Genomic DNA, 18594 nt, shown 5'->3' on the forward strand with positions numbered 1-18594 from the left:
TACTATACATATAAGTCTGGATTTTCTTATAAAATTCGTAATTTTAAAGGGAAAAGGAACTTTATCCTTAGATCGCAATTGGAGGGTTGTTTATGAACCATTTATACATAATCGATTAGCGAAATACAAATATTTGATGTACTACAAAAATTACAACCCCCGCAATCGAGGATTACTATACATATAGGTAAGTCTGACTTTTCTTATAAAATTCGTAATTTTTTAAGGGAAAAGGAACTTGTTGTTTATGGGTCATTTATACATAATCGATTAGCGAAATACAAATATTTGTTTTACTACAAAAATTACAACCCTCGCAATCGAGGATTAGGTACTATTCATATAAGTCTGAATTTTCTAATAAAATTGGTAATTTTAAAACGAATGGAGCTTTATCCTTAGAGTGTAATTAGAGGGTTGTTTATGGATCATTTATACATAATCGATTAACCAAACAGAAATATTTAATGTACTATCAAAATTACAACCCCCGCAATCGAGGATTACTATACATATGTCTGAATTTTCTTATAAAATTCGTAATTTTAAAGGGAAAAGGAACTTTAGCCTTAGAGCGCAATTGAAGGGTTGTTTATGGATCATTTATACATAATCGATTAACGAAATAAAAATATTTGATGTACTACAAAAATTACAACCCTCGCAATCGAGGGTTACTATACATATAAGTCTGAATTTGCTTTTAAAATTCGTAATTTTAAAACGAAAAGGAACTTTATCCTCAGAGCACAGTTGGAGGATTACTTATGGATCATTTATAGTTTACACTATGCCTATACTTATTGTCCCGTTACAGGACACCCCTACATAGAATGAGGTATTTCATCTATTAATGTAATCTTACATAAAAAATTTTCCTACTTTAAGTCAGATGTAACTATAGCACTTGTATTGTTTCAGGGTTTCCTTCTTGCAACTCATGGGAGCATCGCAGTGTGACATTCGGCGGTACTTTTGTTTGCCCTCCTGCTACGTTGATGTACACAGAGGTAGGTGGTAGATCTTAAGTTTACAAGTGCTTTTCTTACCTCTCCAAATCTTTGTGTAAGTTTACTAAAGTCATATCAAATCCATGTAAATTGATAATGTCGCAAATGAGTTCAGTTGCTAAGGGTTGAAAAAGAGCGTTCTCCATACTGGCAGTCGTCGCCATAATGAACAACAAAGTATTCGCATTGGAGATGTTAAAAATCAAACTGGTTTTTATATACGTTGGTTCTTTGGTCACTGTTGTATATTTTTAATATCATTTTGTATTTGCCGTTTTGGTACAGCCTCTAAAGTATAAAGGTATCTATACCTTCTAGTAATGGAAAACGCGTTGTATGTGGAAGCAAACTATGCTTCGGTTAATAATGTTTTACCACACGTCAACAAGACACACAAGTTTTTGAAAATGGTCTGACAATATAATAACTACTAAACTAAACTAAATAAAAAGGTAGCGCGAATGTGAGTAAACAAAACTGTTGTCTGCTTAGTGAAACCTTTGTCTTATCATTAAAAATTTCTACCGTCCGATCAACCACCGAGAAAATTTCTCATCTTATTTATCAAGATTCAATTTAATAAGAAAAGTGCAGTTTCCTGAAATTGTCAGCGAGTGTTCACAACCAGGTTACTAGTGGATTCTTAAAAAAAACTGTAAGTAAAATTTTTATTTTATTTATCGAACGTCTACGTGCGGGGTACTATGTCTAAACAATAAGTGTCTTTCTTGCAGAGATTCTGTTTTAATTGTCATTGACAATCAATTAATAATGCATTTATTCGAATCCTTTGTGCGACCCGGATAGTTTTCATGTCAAATTTGTTGTATTTATCTCAGATGAAAATTTGCAGGTAGATGCAAAACCGGTAGAATAAAACCTTCTTTCGAAACTTGATAGACCAATAAGTACAATATAAAAAACGGAATAAAGCTGTTTATTTACAAATATGTATTATTTGGCACTGCTAGTAAAAAAACAATTAATTAGACTAATTGCAAAATTATTATACATACATACACATATGAATCTAATTAATAAAATAAGGCATATTTTTACAAATTGAACCTCAAATTAGGGCAGTATACACATTTTGCAAGCGCAACTCTATATTTACTCATAGGTACCTACATTAATCAGCAAAATCGCTCTATTACAGTATAATAGCTCAGTCAGTACACTTAGTAAAGTAGAATAAATAAAGTCAACGGCTTAAATTACTTATAATTATTTCTAACTTCAATGACGACCGGTCCGGATGAATTGTTTAACCTCCGATCGTAAGAGTAAATTTGTTTGACGCCCGGATCACGATATCGGCTCTTGGTAATCGACTTGGTCTCTGTCGACTCGATGGTTTGGAAGCTACTCCCGTCTCTTGACGGTACCGTTTTCTTGCTGAAGCTCTGGACGGTATTTGTAATTGTGGGTCTTAGTGGGTCGTCATTACGCGTACTGGTGTGGTACGTCTCGGAGTAGTCATTGCTCGAGTTACTGCCCCGTCTTATAATAGCCCTGGTTGTCGGCGTGAGTGACGGTGCGAAGCTCTCCTTGAAATTCTTAACTACGTGCGTGTCTCGAAGTCGCGTGGGCGGCTCGTAGATGTCGCCGTTGTGCTGGCGTGTGGTCGTGCCGTTATGCCTCCAAGATTCGTGCTTTTCTTCTTCGTGCAGAGTTTTGTATAGTTCGGGGGCGCGTTGCTTCAAGTCGTTTAGGAACGTTCTCTTATTGTCACTAACTCCGTTTTTTACAAAACGGGATGTGCTCTTGTACTCGATGCCGTCTTCGGTTAGATCGCGCTGGCTACGGCTGATACTCGATATCAGTCCGGGACTTTTCAAACCGGAAGGTGAGGAGAGCTGCATTTTGTGCGAGGAACGGTACGGCGACTCCAAGTCGACGTTAAAGCTTTTGCTACGCGAGAGATTTGATTTGTAGGTTCGTACGGGTTTCGCGGGTGCTCCATTTGATAGGGGCTTATTTGGGGAGGAAACTGTGTTGATGAACGAGACGTTGATTGTGCTGTTGGATCGGTCGTTTTTTTCTAAACGTGTGGGCGGTTCGTGTCTTGACAAATGTCGGGGCAAGGTTTGGGAATTTCGATTTTCCGGGGTTGATGAATAGCCTAGGCGACTTGTTGACTTGCTGAATCGACCAAGAGTACTGTGTGACCTAGAATAATGATGTTGCATTAATATTTAACATTTCCGCATTTACTAATGTTTTAAAATTTTAAAATTGGGCCAAAGATTATAATATCTTCCAAATAAATATTCCAATTGCACATTTGGAAACGCGCACTTGCACTTTGAGTGCAATTTTATAGTAGGGAAATCCATGCTCCATTATTTAATCGGTATCAGATATCACAGAAAGGCTGTCTACAGGTTGTCAAAATTAGAGGGTTGAATTTTCCAATAAATTGTATGACTGTGCGGGTTGTAAAATTCCATAAGTGATTGATGGAATTAATGACCGTCTTTTATTCGTCATTTAATTTCTATAGCGCGTTGTCCTCTTAACAGCTTTAGGAAATCACGACTCCAGAAAGTCGCAGATGATAAGGGGTAATCTTGTTTCAATAGGGTTTTATTGCAAAAATTTATGACCCAAAAGTACACATTTTAAAGATACAATTCAGCACAATTACCGTAGGTTTTTTAAAACAACCTAGTTTTTTTACAGCGATCCTGATTGGCTTTTAAAGAAAAATGGTTAGTCATATTGGAAAGGCGTTAATTATTTAATAACGAATAAGGGAGATTAATCTGTAAGACAAATTTTAAGGCATTCGCGTTTGAGCTACCGATGCGACCAGTGCGTGCTCCATGGTAACCCGAGCCAGCAGCGTTTAGTCAAGAAGTAAATTTTATCTCTGGGCAATTTTCTGCGGGTAGTTATTCCGGGGAAGTTTTGAAAGGCATTCGGTCTAAGACTACCAAAAGAGAACCAGAGTTTTCCTAAAATCTTACAATTAAAAAATGGCGAAAACAATTGGAAGCAAAAATGGTTTAGCCGAAAGAATATTTCGCGTCGGAAAGTAATTGTTATCTGAATTTAAGCGTAAAGAAATTATTTGTGCTAATAAAACTAGAAAGGGATTTTAAAGGGAATTTGCGTGTTTAGTCGTGGAATCGCTTTCAATCGATAAACATTGGAAGTTAACGTCCAAAAAACTTCATCCTTGGGCTTCGACTCCCTGACAAACTCGCAGAAAAGCTATCCAGTCGAAATTTGATTTTACAGTGTATCATTCTATCAGTTCACATAGCAAAATAGTCGAGGAACTTAGAAATAAGGCGGTTACACAATAAGAAAAAAAAGGTTTATTTACATAGATCACCATACTCATATGTGGCCTAATAATAAAATTCAAAATTTCTCTTGTCACATTTTTTAGCTTGATCCAAGTGGCAATTGCGATCGCCGTTTTTTGGACATGCCAAAAGTTCATGCAGCTTTTAAAGAATAACATTTTCTCCGTCTGTATATCGTATGGATCTTGCTCAAATTTTTGATATGCATTTATTAGCCATACGAAAACGAAAAATAACGGGCCAGATTTAAACAAACAATTTTGGATCGCCGCAACGGCATCGAACTTTTTTCATTAAATTATTCGAAAGACTTTCATTTTCTGTGTACAACCTACAAAAATTCTGCTAGGTTATATTACAAAAAACGGCAAAGCCGTTATTTTGATTTCGTTAAAATTTTAGCATTAGGCATAAAGATTGTAATTAATTTTGGTGTCCAATCTCTGTTGAACTCGAAATGGGGTTGTATAATAATTATTAGAAAGTGAACACAGAACCTTCCCCATACACTTGGAATAATCTTTAATTGTAATGCGACATGTTTCGGCTAACAAGCCATCATCAGGCCTAAAATGTTATAGCATTGAGCAAGTTTAAAGATCGGGAGCTTCCCTTCAGGACTCTCGATCTTTAAACTTGCTCAATTCTTCGTCCCCGTCAGGGTCGATTAATTTTTAACTTGTATTATTAATATTTCGAAGCCGTTCGGATATTAAAACATCTTGTAAGTTTTATCACTCTTGTGAGACAAATTTGTAATCATACAACATTTTAGGCCTGATGATGGCTTGTTAGCCGAAACATGTCGCATTACAATTAAAGATTAATCCAAGTGTATGGGGAAGGTTTTGTGTTCACTTTCTAATAATTATAAAGACTGTAAGTAAGAATGTCAAAAACGTTTTTTTTTTAAATATATGGTTTGAGCTAGGAAGCTGTTCTGTCAAGTGGTTTTGTTAGACCTTGAAAGAATAAATTGCTCACATGCATTGCAACTGTGGAAGGTGTGTGCGTTGTTTATTTTATGGGGTTTTGTTTCTTAATGGGTTTCGGAAATTTTTCGAGCTAAGATATCTGGCGTTTATATCGTATTTCATCTTCTTAATTAACGCTATTTAGTTCCACTTGAAAATGCAGCACGAGATCATTCTTTGGATCATAAGAAGTAAGAATCATCAAACCTACGTCAAAAAATTACCTTTTGACTACAGGTCGCAACCTTGTGAGCTCATAAGAGCGCCTTCTGCCATTCAGTAATAGATAACAACACAATCAAACTAATAAAAGGGGTAGTGAATAGCGCGGCACTTAATATATTGCGAAAGCAATTCTAACGTTTAACCCTAGACAATCGAATATTAAACCGTAACTAATACTCAATCAGAATCAATAATTCAACTTACGTTAACTAACCAGAAGCAAAATTTTGACTCGACCACGGATTTATCCTACGATCGATGATTATATATATATATATAAAAGCATTAACGTGGCGTTATGCAAGAACAAACTGCTTTACGATGCACAAGCAACTAACTTTCTATACAACAGCAATGCAATCTAATTAATTTAGAATGTAAATCAGGTAGTATGAACAATTTTTTCGGAGTAAATAAAATAACGTAGGTAACTAAAAATTGCAGATATTGGCTTCGGGCAAAGTCGGTAACTTCAAAAACTAATTTACAAAGCAACGGTAACTAATATCAGTAAACAAATTAATATAAAGTATATGAAGCGTTGTTAAGCTAGTACAAATGAATATTTGGAGTAATCGTAGGTAATGTAGAATGTAGATCATAATCCAAAAGACAAAAGCACTTGAGGTAAGAAACCACGGTTTTCAGAATTTAGAATTAGTACCTTGGGGTAAATGCAAAAGGGGTTCCGTGAATGCATTCGCCATTCCAAATGCGTATCCAAAGAGAACTGTGCTCCAACTCTCCCAAGAAGTTTAATGTCATCCCTTCTTAGCCTGGTCAAAGTACACAAAATATCCGTAAAATGCAGCAAAAAGTAAAACCCTTTTGGAAATTCAAACTTAGGTAGTTAAAAGGATTGTGCTTAATATGAGAAAATCTTTACCAATTTATGTAAGCAATTTTTCGGAAGAACTTTGGTCGAAAATTTTGTTATTTGTTTTTTCACTCTAATTGTTTAAATAATGAAAATACAGAAAAATGTTCAAATCAAAAATTATAGCCAATGCATTTATCTATAAAATTTGTCTGAAGTTTTCTGATATCTTTTGAAATATACCAAATTTTCCTAAGAGTATTTTTAAACATAATCAATTTTCAAGTTTTTAATTTTAAGATAGTAAATAAACAATGACACGTAGAAACGTAGAGTTTTCATTTATTAATCATATAGAAATCAATCAGTATCATTCGTCTTCCGAGCTCAAATATAACTCAATATCATTTTCATCTTCACTGAAGTTATCCGCAAAATGTGAACCTTGAGTGTCTTGATTATCACCATTTGTAGTTGTTTGATCGTCGAAGTCATCATTATCTTCATCTTCGTCAATATCTACGCTGTTTTTCTTCTAAATTAGTACAATTTCCCGTTTGACAGTGACCACATGCAGGTGAACAAGGGAGCTTAGCTTTTCTACAGCCGCAAGCCTTTTTACAACCAGTTTTGCAGTTACAAAAGATCATATTTAAAATTTCAAGGGCTTGCTTCATTTTTATAGGCATTAAAATATCTTGTTTTTGCCAACCCCAGGATTCAGGAGAAATTTTAGAAGATAACCATTGTTGAATCTGATAATACACTCTAAAAACATGTTGTCTTGCAGCGTCCGATGTAGGTGAAAGAGTGGCCAAATTTACTGCTTTTTTTTAACAACATTATGTATCAACTAAGTTCATTTAGACTTTGAACTTTTGTTGGAGCTTTATATATATGTAAAAGGTATTTAACACCATTTTCAAAAATGAGATTTTTGTCGGCATTTTCTCGATAAAAATAATGAATAGGATCTCCCAACGTTTCGTTATTATTTTTTCAGTGCATCACAACCTTCAAATTATTAACTTTTAAATCAAGCCTTTAATAAACGGGACGTTCGCGCGCACCCACGAATCGACTTCTGCTGAAATCAATTATATCTCGTACACTTTTCAAGTTACAGAAAAACTTTTCAGGCAAATTTTGTAGATAAATGCATCAGCTACAAATTTTAATTGAAACTTTTTTCCGTATATTTAATATTTAAACAATTAGAGTGAAAAAACAAAAACAAAATTTTTCACTCCACAATTTTCCGGAAAATTGCATACCTATCTTCGTAAAGAATTTTTCATAATAAGCACAACTCTTTTGAATACTCAAATTTGAAATTTCAGGAGGTTTTTATTTTTTGTGAAGCTATATGTGTACTTTCACCACGCTAGCTACAAGAAAAACAATATGGCATTAGAGTGCAATTGGAGGGTCGCTTAGGGATCATTTATACATAATCAATTAACGAAATACAAATATTTGATGTACTACAAAAATTACAACCCCCGCAATCGAGGACTATTATACATATAAGTGGAATTTTCTAATAAAATTGGTAATTTTAAAACGAAAAGGAACTTTGTCCTTAAAGTACAATTGGAGGGTTACTTAGGGATCATTTATATAAAATCGATTAACGAAATACAAATATTTGATGTATATACCGAGGTATATACTACAAAAATTACATAAGACTAGAAACCAAATTCGAAAGAAAATTCAAAGGGCTGTAACTTTTGAACTAGTAGCCCAATCTTGGAACTGTTTGAAATTATGGATTCTACAGGCCCCATTCTATAAGAAATTTTTTTTTCCGGGTTGATCTGAGACAATTTTTTTTTCGGGCCAAAAAAAAAGGCAGTACAGGCCTTCCTTTTTTATCAAAAATCGACTGCCCCAAAATTTCTCGGGAAAACACTTTCTCTTATTAATTTTGGTGCGTAGAATCCAAAACAATTCGTACTTTTTCGATTAGACTTCTCAATCAAAAGTTATGGACTAGAAACAAATTTCGAAAGAAAATTCAAAGGGCTGTAACTTTTGAACTAGTAGCCCAATCTTGGAACTGTTTGAAATTATGGATTCTACAGGCCACATTCTATAAGAAAATTTTTTTCCGGGTCGATCTGAGACAATTTTTTTTTCGGGCCTCAAAAAAAGGCAGTGTATAACCTTCCTTTTTTACCAAAAATCGACTGCACCAAAATTTCTCGGGAAAACACTTTTTCTTACTAATTTTGGTGCGTAGAATCCAAAACAATTCGTACTTTTTCGATCAGACTTCTCAATCAAAAGCTATAGACTATTTACAACCCCCGCAATCGAGGACTACTATACATATATGTATAAGTCTAAATTTTCTAATAAAATTCGTAATTTTAAAACGAAGAGGAACTTTGTCCTTAGAGTGCAATTGAAGGGTTGTTTAGCGATCATTTTTGGGACTCTGTGAATTTTGCTGATTGATTATAAATTAATAAGGGTGGCCCGGGAACGGAAGAGTATTATGCAGACCCAGTGATTTTTTTGTTCCTGAATCCCAAATGTTGGTATAATTTGAGTGATTTGGCCAATTTCAAAACATTGAGCATAGTAATTGGACGTGTAGTAAAGTTTAGGTAAATCCAATTTGGGAAATTCTTGTAGACTAAGATTAGGTAGTAAGCTTTTGGGGTGAATGTACTCTGTTTCTACACAAAGTTCAAAATATAAAAATGCATCATTGAATTTAATAAACAATGGGAGGACTGACGTGCCTTGTATCTCATCAGGGTTTTCGAACTCTAGATTTTTGAGGCAACTGACGATGATCTTCAGCGCTTTAGATAAGATCACCTCCTATTTAATCTACTCTAAGCCGCTTAGTAGTTTCATAACGCAAAAACTGCGTAGTCCTTGACGATGGCGATCATCTATACATGGTAATAGAGCATTAAAAACATGTTTGCTTCGCGCTTCATTTACAAATTAATTTGGCGTGAGAAGGTTTAGGAGAATTACGAAATCGATCGACTAATTACTATACCAACCCTCATCTGCGAAAGGAATTTTTCATTGATATTCAAAACCGACGATGGTTATTGCACTTATCCTCTACGCGAAGTTCGACTAGTTATTCTCGTTTAATAATTCAAGGTTAATAGGAATCATGACTCAGACGCGATTTTTTTAAATAAAGGAAAAAAGAAGATAAATACCTATATTCTTCCGGTTGCTGTATGTACTGCTTTCTTGTCGAGCGCGCCGGTCTTACCCCATCGTACTTATTCTCACGCCCGTAAATGCTGCCGCCGAAAGGATCCTCTCCCAGGTAGTATCGGTGAACTGGCCCAGGCGAATTTTCGCGTCGGCCGTTTTCCATGTGGTGGCCGTTTTGCGATTCGTGTATGTTATCGATAACGTGGCCCTGCTTATACGACGGCGAAGGTGACCTTTTCGTTCGCTGCTGCTGCTGGCGAGCTTTGCGTTCCGCACTTGCCGATCTGATCTTTCCGACTAACTTGCGAATAGACTGACCTAAACATTGAAATGATATTTATTTACAAGATAGTTGTAGGTATTCAAGTGGGAGTGTTCTTGCATGCTAATTAATTGAGCATGAGGCCTATTAGTAGATTTGACCTTGCCCGAAGTTATTGGAAAAGAATTTTTCGCGATTTCAAATTCGGCGCAATTTCTCATGAAAATTCAGTGACTTAAATTCCTTAAGATTATCTTGCAATTGAACAACCGTTTGTAATTAGGCGAATTAAAGGAATCTCAGCAAAAGACCTATTTTGGGAAGTACTTATTTTTGAAAATAAGGCACTTATTCTGTTTACCTTGACAGCCTAGCACAGATTCATTCATTCATTTCTCCTTTTTACACCAAATAGGCGTACCTAAGAACTCAAACAATTCATTGTTATTTTAAAATAATTAATTCGCTACTCTTTTCATTCCTTAGGACTGAGACCACACCACCAAAATATGCCACATCGAAGACAAAAACTATTTCTCTGATTATTCCAATACAAAGATTTTAAAACAATATTCAAGAACGTACAGTAATCTCAGTATGACAGCAAAATGATCTAAATTTGATGCTATAGATCAAATAGATCCCTAGCCTTCATTTGCCTTCAAAATAGATTCAACGTGATCCTGAATCATAGTTTTTTAACCCTTACAAGGTATTAGGGCACTAAATACATAATGATCGAATGAGTTAAGGAAAGAGCGTGTTCAAGCTCTAGATTCAAAACATGATCTGGTTCAATTGGATTCGATATTACACGAACCTCTGACACAGACGGATCAGGTGGATCCGATTAAAAACTGTGGTCTTGAACTGTAGATTCTTCACGACCAAAAATTGAGCTATCCCCTGTTAGAACCAAATGAAACCATAACTTTTTTGCCGTTTGCACGTCGAGCATATTCTGGATTTGCCTCAATCAAATCCTTAGAGCGCAAATGGCAGGTTCCCTATGGATCATTTATACATAATCGATTAACAAAATACAAATATTTGATGTACTTCAAAAATTACAACCCCCGCAATCGAGGACTACTATACATATAAGTCTAAATTTTCTAATAAAATTCGTAATTTTAAAACGAAAAGGAACTTTACCTTAGAGTGCAATTGGAGGGTTGCTTATGGACATTTATACATAATCGAATTAACGAAATACAAATATTTGATGTACTTCAAAAATTACAACCCCCGCAATCGAGGACTACTATACATATGAGTCTGAATTTTCTAATAAAATTCGTAATTTTAAAACGAAAGGAACTTTACCTTAGAGTGCAATTGGAGGGTTGCTTATGGATATTTATACATAATCGAATTAACGAAATACAAATATTTGATGTACTTCAAAAATTACAACCCCCGCAATCGAGATACTATACATATAAGTCTAAATTTTCTAATAAAATTCGTAATTTTAAAACGAAAAGGAACCTTAGACTTAGAGTGCAATTGGAGGGTTGCTTCGGGATCATTTGTGTATAATCGATTAACGAAATACAAATATTTGATGTACTTCAAAAATTACAACCCCCGCAATCGAGGACTACTATACATATAAGTCTAAATTTTCTAATAAAATTCGTAATTTTAAAACGAAAAAGAACTTTAGCCTTTGAGTGCAATTAGAGGGTTGCTTAGGGATCATTTATGTATAATCGATTAACGAAATACAAATATTTGATGTACTACAAAAATTACAACCCCCGAAATCGATGACTACTATACATATAAGTCTAAATTTTCTAATAAAATTCATAAAATTCGTAATTTTAAAACGAAAGGGAACTTTAGCCTTAGAGTGCAATTGGAGGGTTGCTTAGAGATCATTTATGTATAATCGATTAACGAATTACAAATATTTGATGTACTACAAAAATTACAACCCCCGAAATCGATGACTACTATACATATAAGTCTAAACTTTCTAATAAAATTCGTAATTTTAAAACGAAAAGGAACTTTAGCCTTAGAGTGCAATTGGAGGGTTGCTTAGGGATCATTTATGCATAATCGATTAACGAAATACAAATATTTGATGTACTTCAAAAATTACAACTCCCTCATTCGGGGACTACTATGTTGAGTTCAACTGAAAGTTTCAAGACGAGTTCGTATAATGGAGGTATACGGAAGATTTGACATCCGAGTATTCGTACGTGAGATTTTTTATCGCGGAAGTTTAAGTTAATTGCCGATTCAATCGTGAATATAGTGCGCCTCTCTTGTTTTACGTGAGCTAACATTTTCGTTTTGTTGCATTATTGGACCAGCATGATCGCGTTTTAATTTTACCACTAAAGCATTGTGTTGAAAGGTGCAGAACGTTTCATTTCATTTATACTTAGAGTGGTTAGTTACTATAAAAACAAGTTTACTAACCAAATTTGTCTACCTCTCCTGTTCATGCGGGGTGGTAATAGTATCCTAATTTAAACGCTAACCGATAAAAAGTTTAAAGACGATTAATTAGTGTTTTGTTAGCTGGTAAACCCCTATACAAGTGGAAACGATATTATTTTTACCAATATATTCAAACAAGCCAATTTACATGAGTATTTATTGGAGAGTGATCAAACCATAGTTACAGGTTTTGATTTTCAGATTATAAGAGAAATAAAGTACCAACTTTCCACAAGATAACAGACATTAAAAGTTTATTTATTACTGAACTAGCCGTGGATTTAATTATTTCATTAGAAAAAGACTAATTATTACAGTAAAATTTTTACCAGTGCCGGACCGATTAAAATTTATGTTATGCAACCCCTAACGAAGCCGTTACAAGGTGCTACAAATTCTTTCCTCTGCCGAAAGCACTTTTCAGCAAGGATTTGCTATAGGTCCTAGTAAGTGCAATCCATTGGACCACTATGTTAAGCTTCTACATAAGTTAACACGAGCGTCTTTTTTTCAATGATCCGTTTTTCCGTGTAATCTGCCTCCTTTTATAAATGATTGTAAATCACATTATGTATTGATATATAATGGGCCTTTTTTTCCTTCCGATTAGCATGTAAGATGCTCCCAAAATCGAAAAAGAATCAAATCTCACCTATAATATTTCCGCTCTTAACCTTAGCCGGAGGTAGATCAACGGCGAACCTAGTTTTCTGATGCGCCTTTTTATTTGGGGTCGCTGCTCTCGGGGGACTGACCGGCGAATAATCAGGGGGCGGCTCTTCGAGAGGCTCATCTAAAATTTCGTTTCTCGAAGGTGTTCTACTGCCGTTACGCGCCCATCCCTCGTCCTCCGTACGTATCGCGGGTCGCTGCGGCCTGTCCTGTGTCCGTTTCCTTTGTGGCGGCGTCGGTGTGACTTCGCGACTGGGCGAACTCCTGTAATCCCTCGGCGGGGTGATTTGGTATCGGTCTTCAACGATGTAAGTGGGTGACGAAGGGCGTATAATCACCGGCGATTTGCGCTGCTCTCTTTCAGACCATTCGGATACACCTGCAAGGTGGTGGTTGAGACGCACGAATGAGTAATAGTGGGTTTACCTTGAAAGTAGCGCGATTGGCGATGGTGGTAGCCATTTTCGTGGACCGGGCTCACTTGGGGTTCCTCCACTCGGCTCACATACTCAGATTGAACTGTGGGTTGCGACTTAATGGTTACGTTGAAGAAGCTGGTTCTGGGTGCAACGGGTTCTTCTTTCTCCTCGTCAATGTCATCGAGCGAATCGCGCGATGATCGGGATTCGCTACCGAAGTGATGCTCGAGCCATTTGGACGTCTCCAATTTGCGCGTTTCCTCCTCTTGGTCGAAGTCGAGAGGCTTCTTGGTCAGTGCGTCCTTTCGATCCAGTGGCGACGCTGAGGGAATCAACCCGCCTTCAACACCTAGACTACACGGTTAGTGTAAAATCGCGAGAGCAATACTGACCTTTTATCCTCTGAACTTGACGAACGCCTCCATTTTGCTGTCGCCGCCTGACTCGGGCGCTGAGCGAGTCCCAGTCCGTTTCGTCAAGTCCATCGCCGCGCCGTTCCACTTCCGTAGTCTCAGCCTTAAACCGCATTTCGTGCCCAATTTTAACACCATCGGCTACATAGTCCACATCCTCCTGATCCCGCACCTTGTAAAGCCTCTCGTGCTTCTCGCGATGCTGATTTTGATCGGGCTCGCCCTCGGGTAACTCGTCGTCCTTTACCTCTTCGTGTTCGGTCGTCCTCTGAACTTCCGTTACGATTCTTCCGTCCGGAAGCACCGAACTCAGTTCTTTCGTTTCCTCTGTGTCCGTTACTTTGTTGGAACGATGGGTTTCGTTTACGAGTCGGGGTCCCGTTGAGATCAACGCATGACCTGCCTCCTTCGTCTTCAATACCTCACGAAGATCGGCCTTTCCGCTATTCACTGCCGCCAGAAACGCCTACAAACAGAAAAGAATTATGATTATTATTTGTGTGCGGACCGATTTGATCTTAAACAATGCCACTTAAAAAAAAGCTAATTACAGGCTAGTCACGGTGATTTGAAACGATTTAGAATTTGAATGACTATTATGTAATCATTGTTATCCACACTGTGAAGGGTGGGCGTTCTCCATACGTCGATGAAGTATCGCAACAAGTTGCTCGGGCACTGTCATTATCTTCCATTGTACTTGCCCATGTTTAGAGACGGCGATTTGCATTCAAAGTCAAAACGGTACATCGTTTCAAGTACAAAATCCTCATTTGAAAGTCAAAATTGCAACATTGCATTTTGCTTTTTAGCTGGTGAGATCTAGTAAAACGGACAAAAGTCTTTCTCACTTAGGAGTTTAAATTGCTTACTCTTCACGTTAAATACTATGCGCTGTTGCGTAACTAACCATGTATTAAAGTTGTCGGAAACACTTGAGCGTGCTTGTTAAAGGAATTTCATTAATTGAGCCAAGAACATGAATAGATCCCCAAAATTCAAAAGCCCTCACTTCTCGACGAATTTACACTATCATGTTTTTGGGGTAAAATTTAAACGTCTTATGTAATGTCAAACACTGGCATCACTGATCGATTACGCTTATGACTATTACGGTACTATCATTAGCACTACCATTTTGGTTTGTACAATGAAACCTGAACATGTTGGTGTAGGTTCCTATAGATATACAGTGATATTCGAAGTAGACATAGGGATTGCGTGTATTGTTTCTCCCTATGTCTACTTTTAAATGACAAAATCTCTTCCGAGGGACGTCTAATTTTATGCAACCAAAATAACTTCTTAAATCAAATGAAGATCTGGCTATCATATTAATTAAGTTGAATATTATTGCTTTGGCTTGTTGATATTGTCAATTAGTATAGTGCAAATTCCAAAGCAGAATTGCGAATTCAATTATTAAGGTGCGGTAAACTTTTTCTGAAAGAGTGAAATTTTAAAAGGAGCATAACATTTATCAGGCAGTTCGCATTCAGCATTTACAATTACAAAGTTCAGAGTAGCAGTGCAGAATGCGTGCGCATGAGTTATTTGGGTTGCATAAAATTAGGCGTCATTGTCATTTAAAAGACAATACGCGCAAATCCCTATGTCTACATCATAATGAATATCACTGTAGATGAACAGATCCGTTTGACCGGTTTGCATGAGACTTGATTTTAGTGTTTCCTGTTTACTTAATCAATCAATCAATCTTTATTTGTCCGTATACCATAAATAGGTTTTTACACGTCAGAAAATATAGTAAATATTAAATTAGTACAATGCATATATATAAAAAGAATAATAAAAACAGTTTAAAATTTCAAATAAATAAAAGCTAGACAGACCAAACGTATAATCCTATAGTATCAAATTTCCTACTCGTAATATTAGGTGTTTCTTTAATTCCCAGAAGATAATAGGGCACTATTGGTCTAAACAGTTTAATAACTTCACTTTGAACAATCCTTCTTCATTCTATCGCTTCTAATAATTCAAGGATTAGAGAAATTATGCCTATAGTGTATATCTTTGTAGAAAGGTGATTAGTGAATGTGTCCTCGGACAACAACAGGGTAAACAATATCGTTAACTAATGTTTACTGTCCAGGAGTAATGAGCTCTGATTTAGTTATAATTGATTAGAACAGAATATTTACAACATGATAATAAATATGCTTATTATTTAAGGGACCGCTGCATTTTAGCATCGCGTTTAACAAATTATAAACCTTTGTTTGTATACAGGGTACCCACTATCTATGGAATATAGTATAAATTTCGGTAAACGATAACTGTATATACATTTTTTCTACATAAAAGTTGTTTAACTTTTTATTTTCTATAATCAGGCAGCATTCAGTGGTTTTCATGTCAGAAAACAAATGAGTAACGAAAAACAATTGAATTTTTTTAAATAGCAATGTACTCTTTCATTAGGCTCATTTGATAGACATTTTTTTTGGTACCCTTATATTGCTACAACAATTATTGATAATTTCGTTTTGTCTTCAAGGTTTAATAAGAAACGTACCTAGACGTTCATCTGTTTTATCTTGATGTAAGATATCCAGACTAATTAATTAATGAAGGGTTTTTACATTTTTTTGAACAAATTTCTTGTATAAAAGTTCTAACTTATTACTTTATTGAAAAGAGAAAAAAAATCTCTATCAAATGAGCGTACTGAAAGGGTGCTTTGCTATTTAAAAAATTCAATTGTTTTGTACAGAGATGTTTTATTTAGTATATTTCATACATAAGGGGCATCTGCCAGCTTTGAGGACCACCCGGTACATGAACACACGGTATCGAAATGGGATATAAATTCGGGCCCTTCGTGACGAGAAACTGTAACTGTACTTACATAGTTCTTTACTAGAAGAAGGCCGCCCATAAGAAAAACCTGATGCTCTAACTAACTTGCCGTTTGTAACCGTTCCCGTGGGGATATTTTAATTATCTTAGCAGCATCCGAAAGCTCCCCTTGATTGGAACAGGGAAAATTAATATTGTAAGATTGTAGCCCCCTTAATTAATTATTATCCGATTTTAGTTTCTCACTGTTAAGCGAAAAAGAGCATTCAAATTGCAAGACTGTGCGGCTTATTTCATTGTCGCAGATCTTTTCTATTCTATGTAACAAGTTAAGTGGATATAAATACCGGCAGCTAATCAGATGTGTTGCAGCAAACCTCGTCCGATTAGACTGTATCTAGTGTCAAATGAAGTGCGCTTAATTGGCATGAGTTTCAAAATTAGTCACAGATTCTTAGGAGGTCAGAGAGTCCTGTAATTAATTAAAGATGTTTCAATGTTATCACACGAGTACGCCTGCCGTCTCGAAATTCCGATGTTCCCTTTCCGTATTTTGCGATTCAGTATAAGGTAATGATTTAGAGACAGTCTGAAGCGGACAAATTTGAGGGAGGTACTGGGTATTTCGTAGGTTTTGTCTTTGCGACACCTATTACGACGAACATTCTCTGACTTTTGGAAGTTAGTCGCCATCCTGTTACAAATTGCGAAGGGGTTGATTCATTTTAGCAAGCCAAAAGCTAGGTATGCTAGCAGTTATATCGGTCACAACAAATTATATATGTTCCGCTTCTCAACTACCAGGTAGGTATTATATACGGGGTGCCCTGTATGTATGGAATTTAGTATATATTTCGGACTGTATTATACATTTTTTTTCTATATGAAAGTCGTTTAACATTTCATTTTCCATAATATGGCAGTATTCGGTTGTTTTTATTTTAAAAAACAAATGAATAACGAAAAACAATTGAATTTTCTTGCATAAGAGTAACTAATATGTTCTGTCTCTATCAAAATCCATTGTTTTTCGTTACTCATTTGTTTTCTGAAATTATTATGAGAAATAAAATGTTAAACAACTTTTATATAGAAAAATGTTGTATACAGTCGTATCCTGTAGGTATACTGATCCATATTCATAGTTTTGAACCAAACAGTTTGCGAGTGCGCATATAGCAATAAAGCGGCCACAAAGCAGTACTAAAAATACTGATATAGAAATGAATACGATTCTGATAAAGGTTGTATTATAAAAATGAACCTGATTGGTTTTTTTTGTAAACGTTTAAACTATTGAGGATGACAAATTTGGTTTGATTTAACTTCAGGTTTTCTTAGGGAGAGCTTATTTATTTAAATACACTTTGACATTTAAATACTGAAAACTCTTATCAATAGGAATCTAGAAGGATAGACATCAATGAATAACGAATAATGTAAAGTACAATATTTTATTATTTTTTGGGTAGCGGTACCCAGAAATTCCAGAAATGCCACCTCCGTCTCCTGTGCTACCGTTAATGTTTTGAATTACTTTTATTTTAGATTATTTTCTAAACTATAGGATAAGAGGCTGGGCGAGACAACACAATGTCATTTGAAATTTGGTTTAAAAGTGAAGCCTTTTGAGTAATTTCCTGGATGAACCGTGAACCGGAAATGCAAAAAAATCCTACAAAAATATTTTTGATTCTGTAACGAGAGCATCTTTATTTTGTTGCGATTTTTCCCCGCTGAATTACGCGAGAGTAGACATTTTTGAGTTGTAAAAGAGTCAATGTTCTGAGAACATTCCACCAAACAAATATTGTTCATGTTTTAAGCTTCGAGTTTTATTTTGATGATTGGCATAAAGATAATGTACGTCAGTTCCCACAGTTTTTTTGTTCTGCTAATTTCCTTTAATCCTGAGTCGCGTCAGGAAGTCTAAGTCTGGTTTTGAATTACACTCTGCCAATTAGCCTTCTTTAGTTACTTTTGCAACTCGACTAATTGGTAATAAAG

General features: G+C 35.7%; 1 protein-coding gene across 1 annotated transcript; it reads right to left on the reverse strand.

The window, feature by feature from the left end:
* Positions 1 to 1957: 1957 nt before the first annotated feature.
* LOC116182922 lies at positions 1958 to 14228 on the reverse strand. Its single transcript, XM_031503484.1, has 5 exons — positions 13744 to 14228; positions 13359 to 13700; positions 12913 to 13311; positions 9538 to 9856; positions 1958 to 3182 (listed from the first exon to the last, which is right to left on the reverse strand). The coding sequence occupies exons 1-5, from the start codon at positions 13877 to 13879 to the stop codon at positions 2228 to 2230; spliced, it is 2151 nt and encodes a 716-aa protein (XP_031359344.1). The 5' UTR covers positions 13880 to 14228; the 3' UTR covers positions 1958 to 2227.
* Between the last annotated feature and the right edge of the window lie 4366 nt (positions 14229 to 18594).

The sequence above is a fragment of the Photinus pyralis genome, unplaced genomic scaffold (genome assembly GCF_008802855.1).
Source record: "Photinus pyralis isolate 1611_PpyrPB1 unplaced genomic scaffold, Ppyr1.3 Ppyr1.4_unclustered_Scaffold8078, whole genome shotgun sequence".
Lineage (NCBI taxonomy): Eukaryota > Metazoa > Arthropoda > Insecta > Coleoptera > Lampyridae > Photinus > Photinus pyralis.

Excerpts from the sequence above, each read along its gene's own strand:
- LOC116182922 (XM_031503484.1), bottom strand. The coding sequence starts at position 13,879 with ATGCGGTTTAAGGCTGAGACTACGGAAGTGGAACGGCGCGGCGATGGA. Across the intron at positions 9,857-12,912 it reads TAAGAGCGGAAATATTATAG|GTCAGTCTATTCGCAAGTTA; the intron begins GTGAGATTTGAT and ends TTCAATGTTTAG. Across the intron at positions 3,183-9,537 it reads CAGCAACCGGAAGAATATAG|GTCACACAGTACTCTTGGTC; the intron begins GTATTTATCTTC and ends TCATTATTCTAG.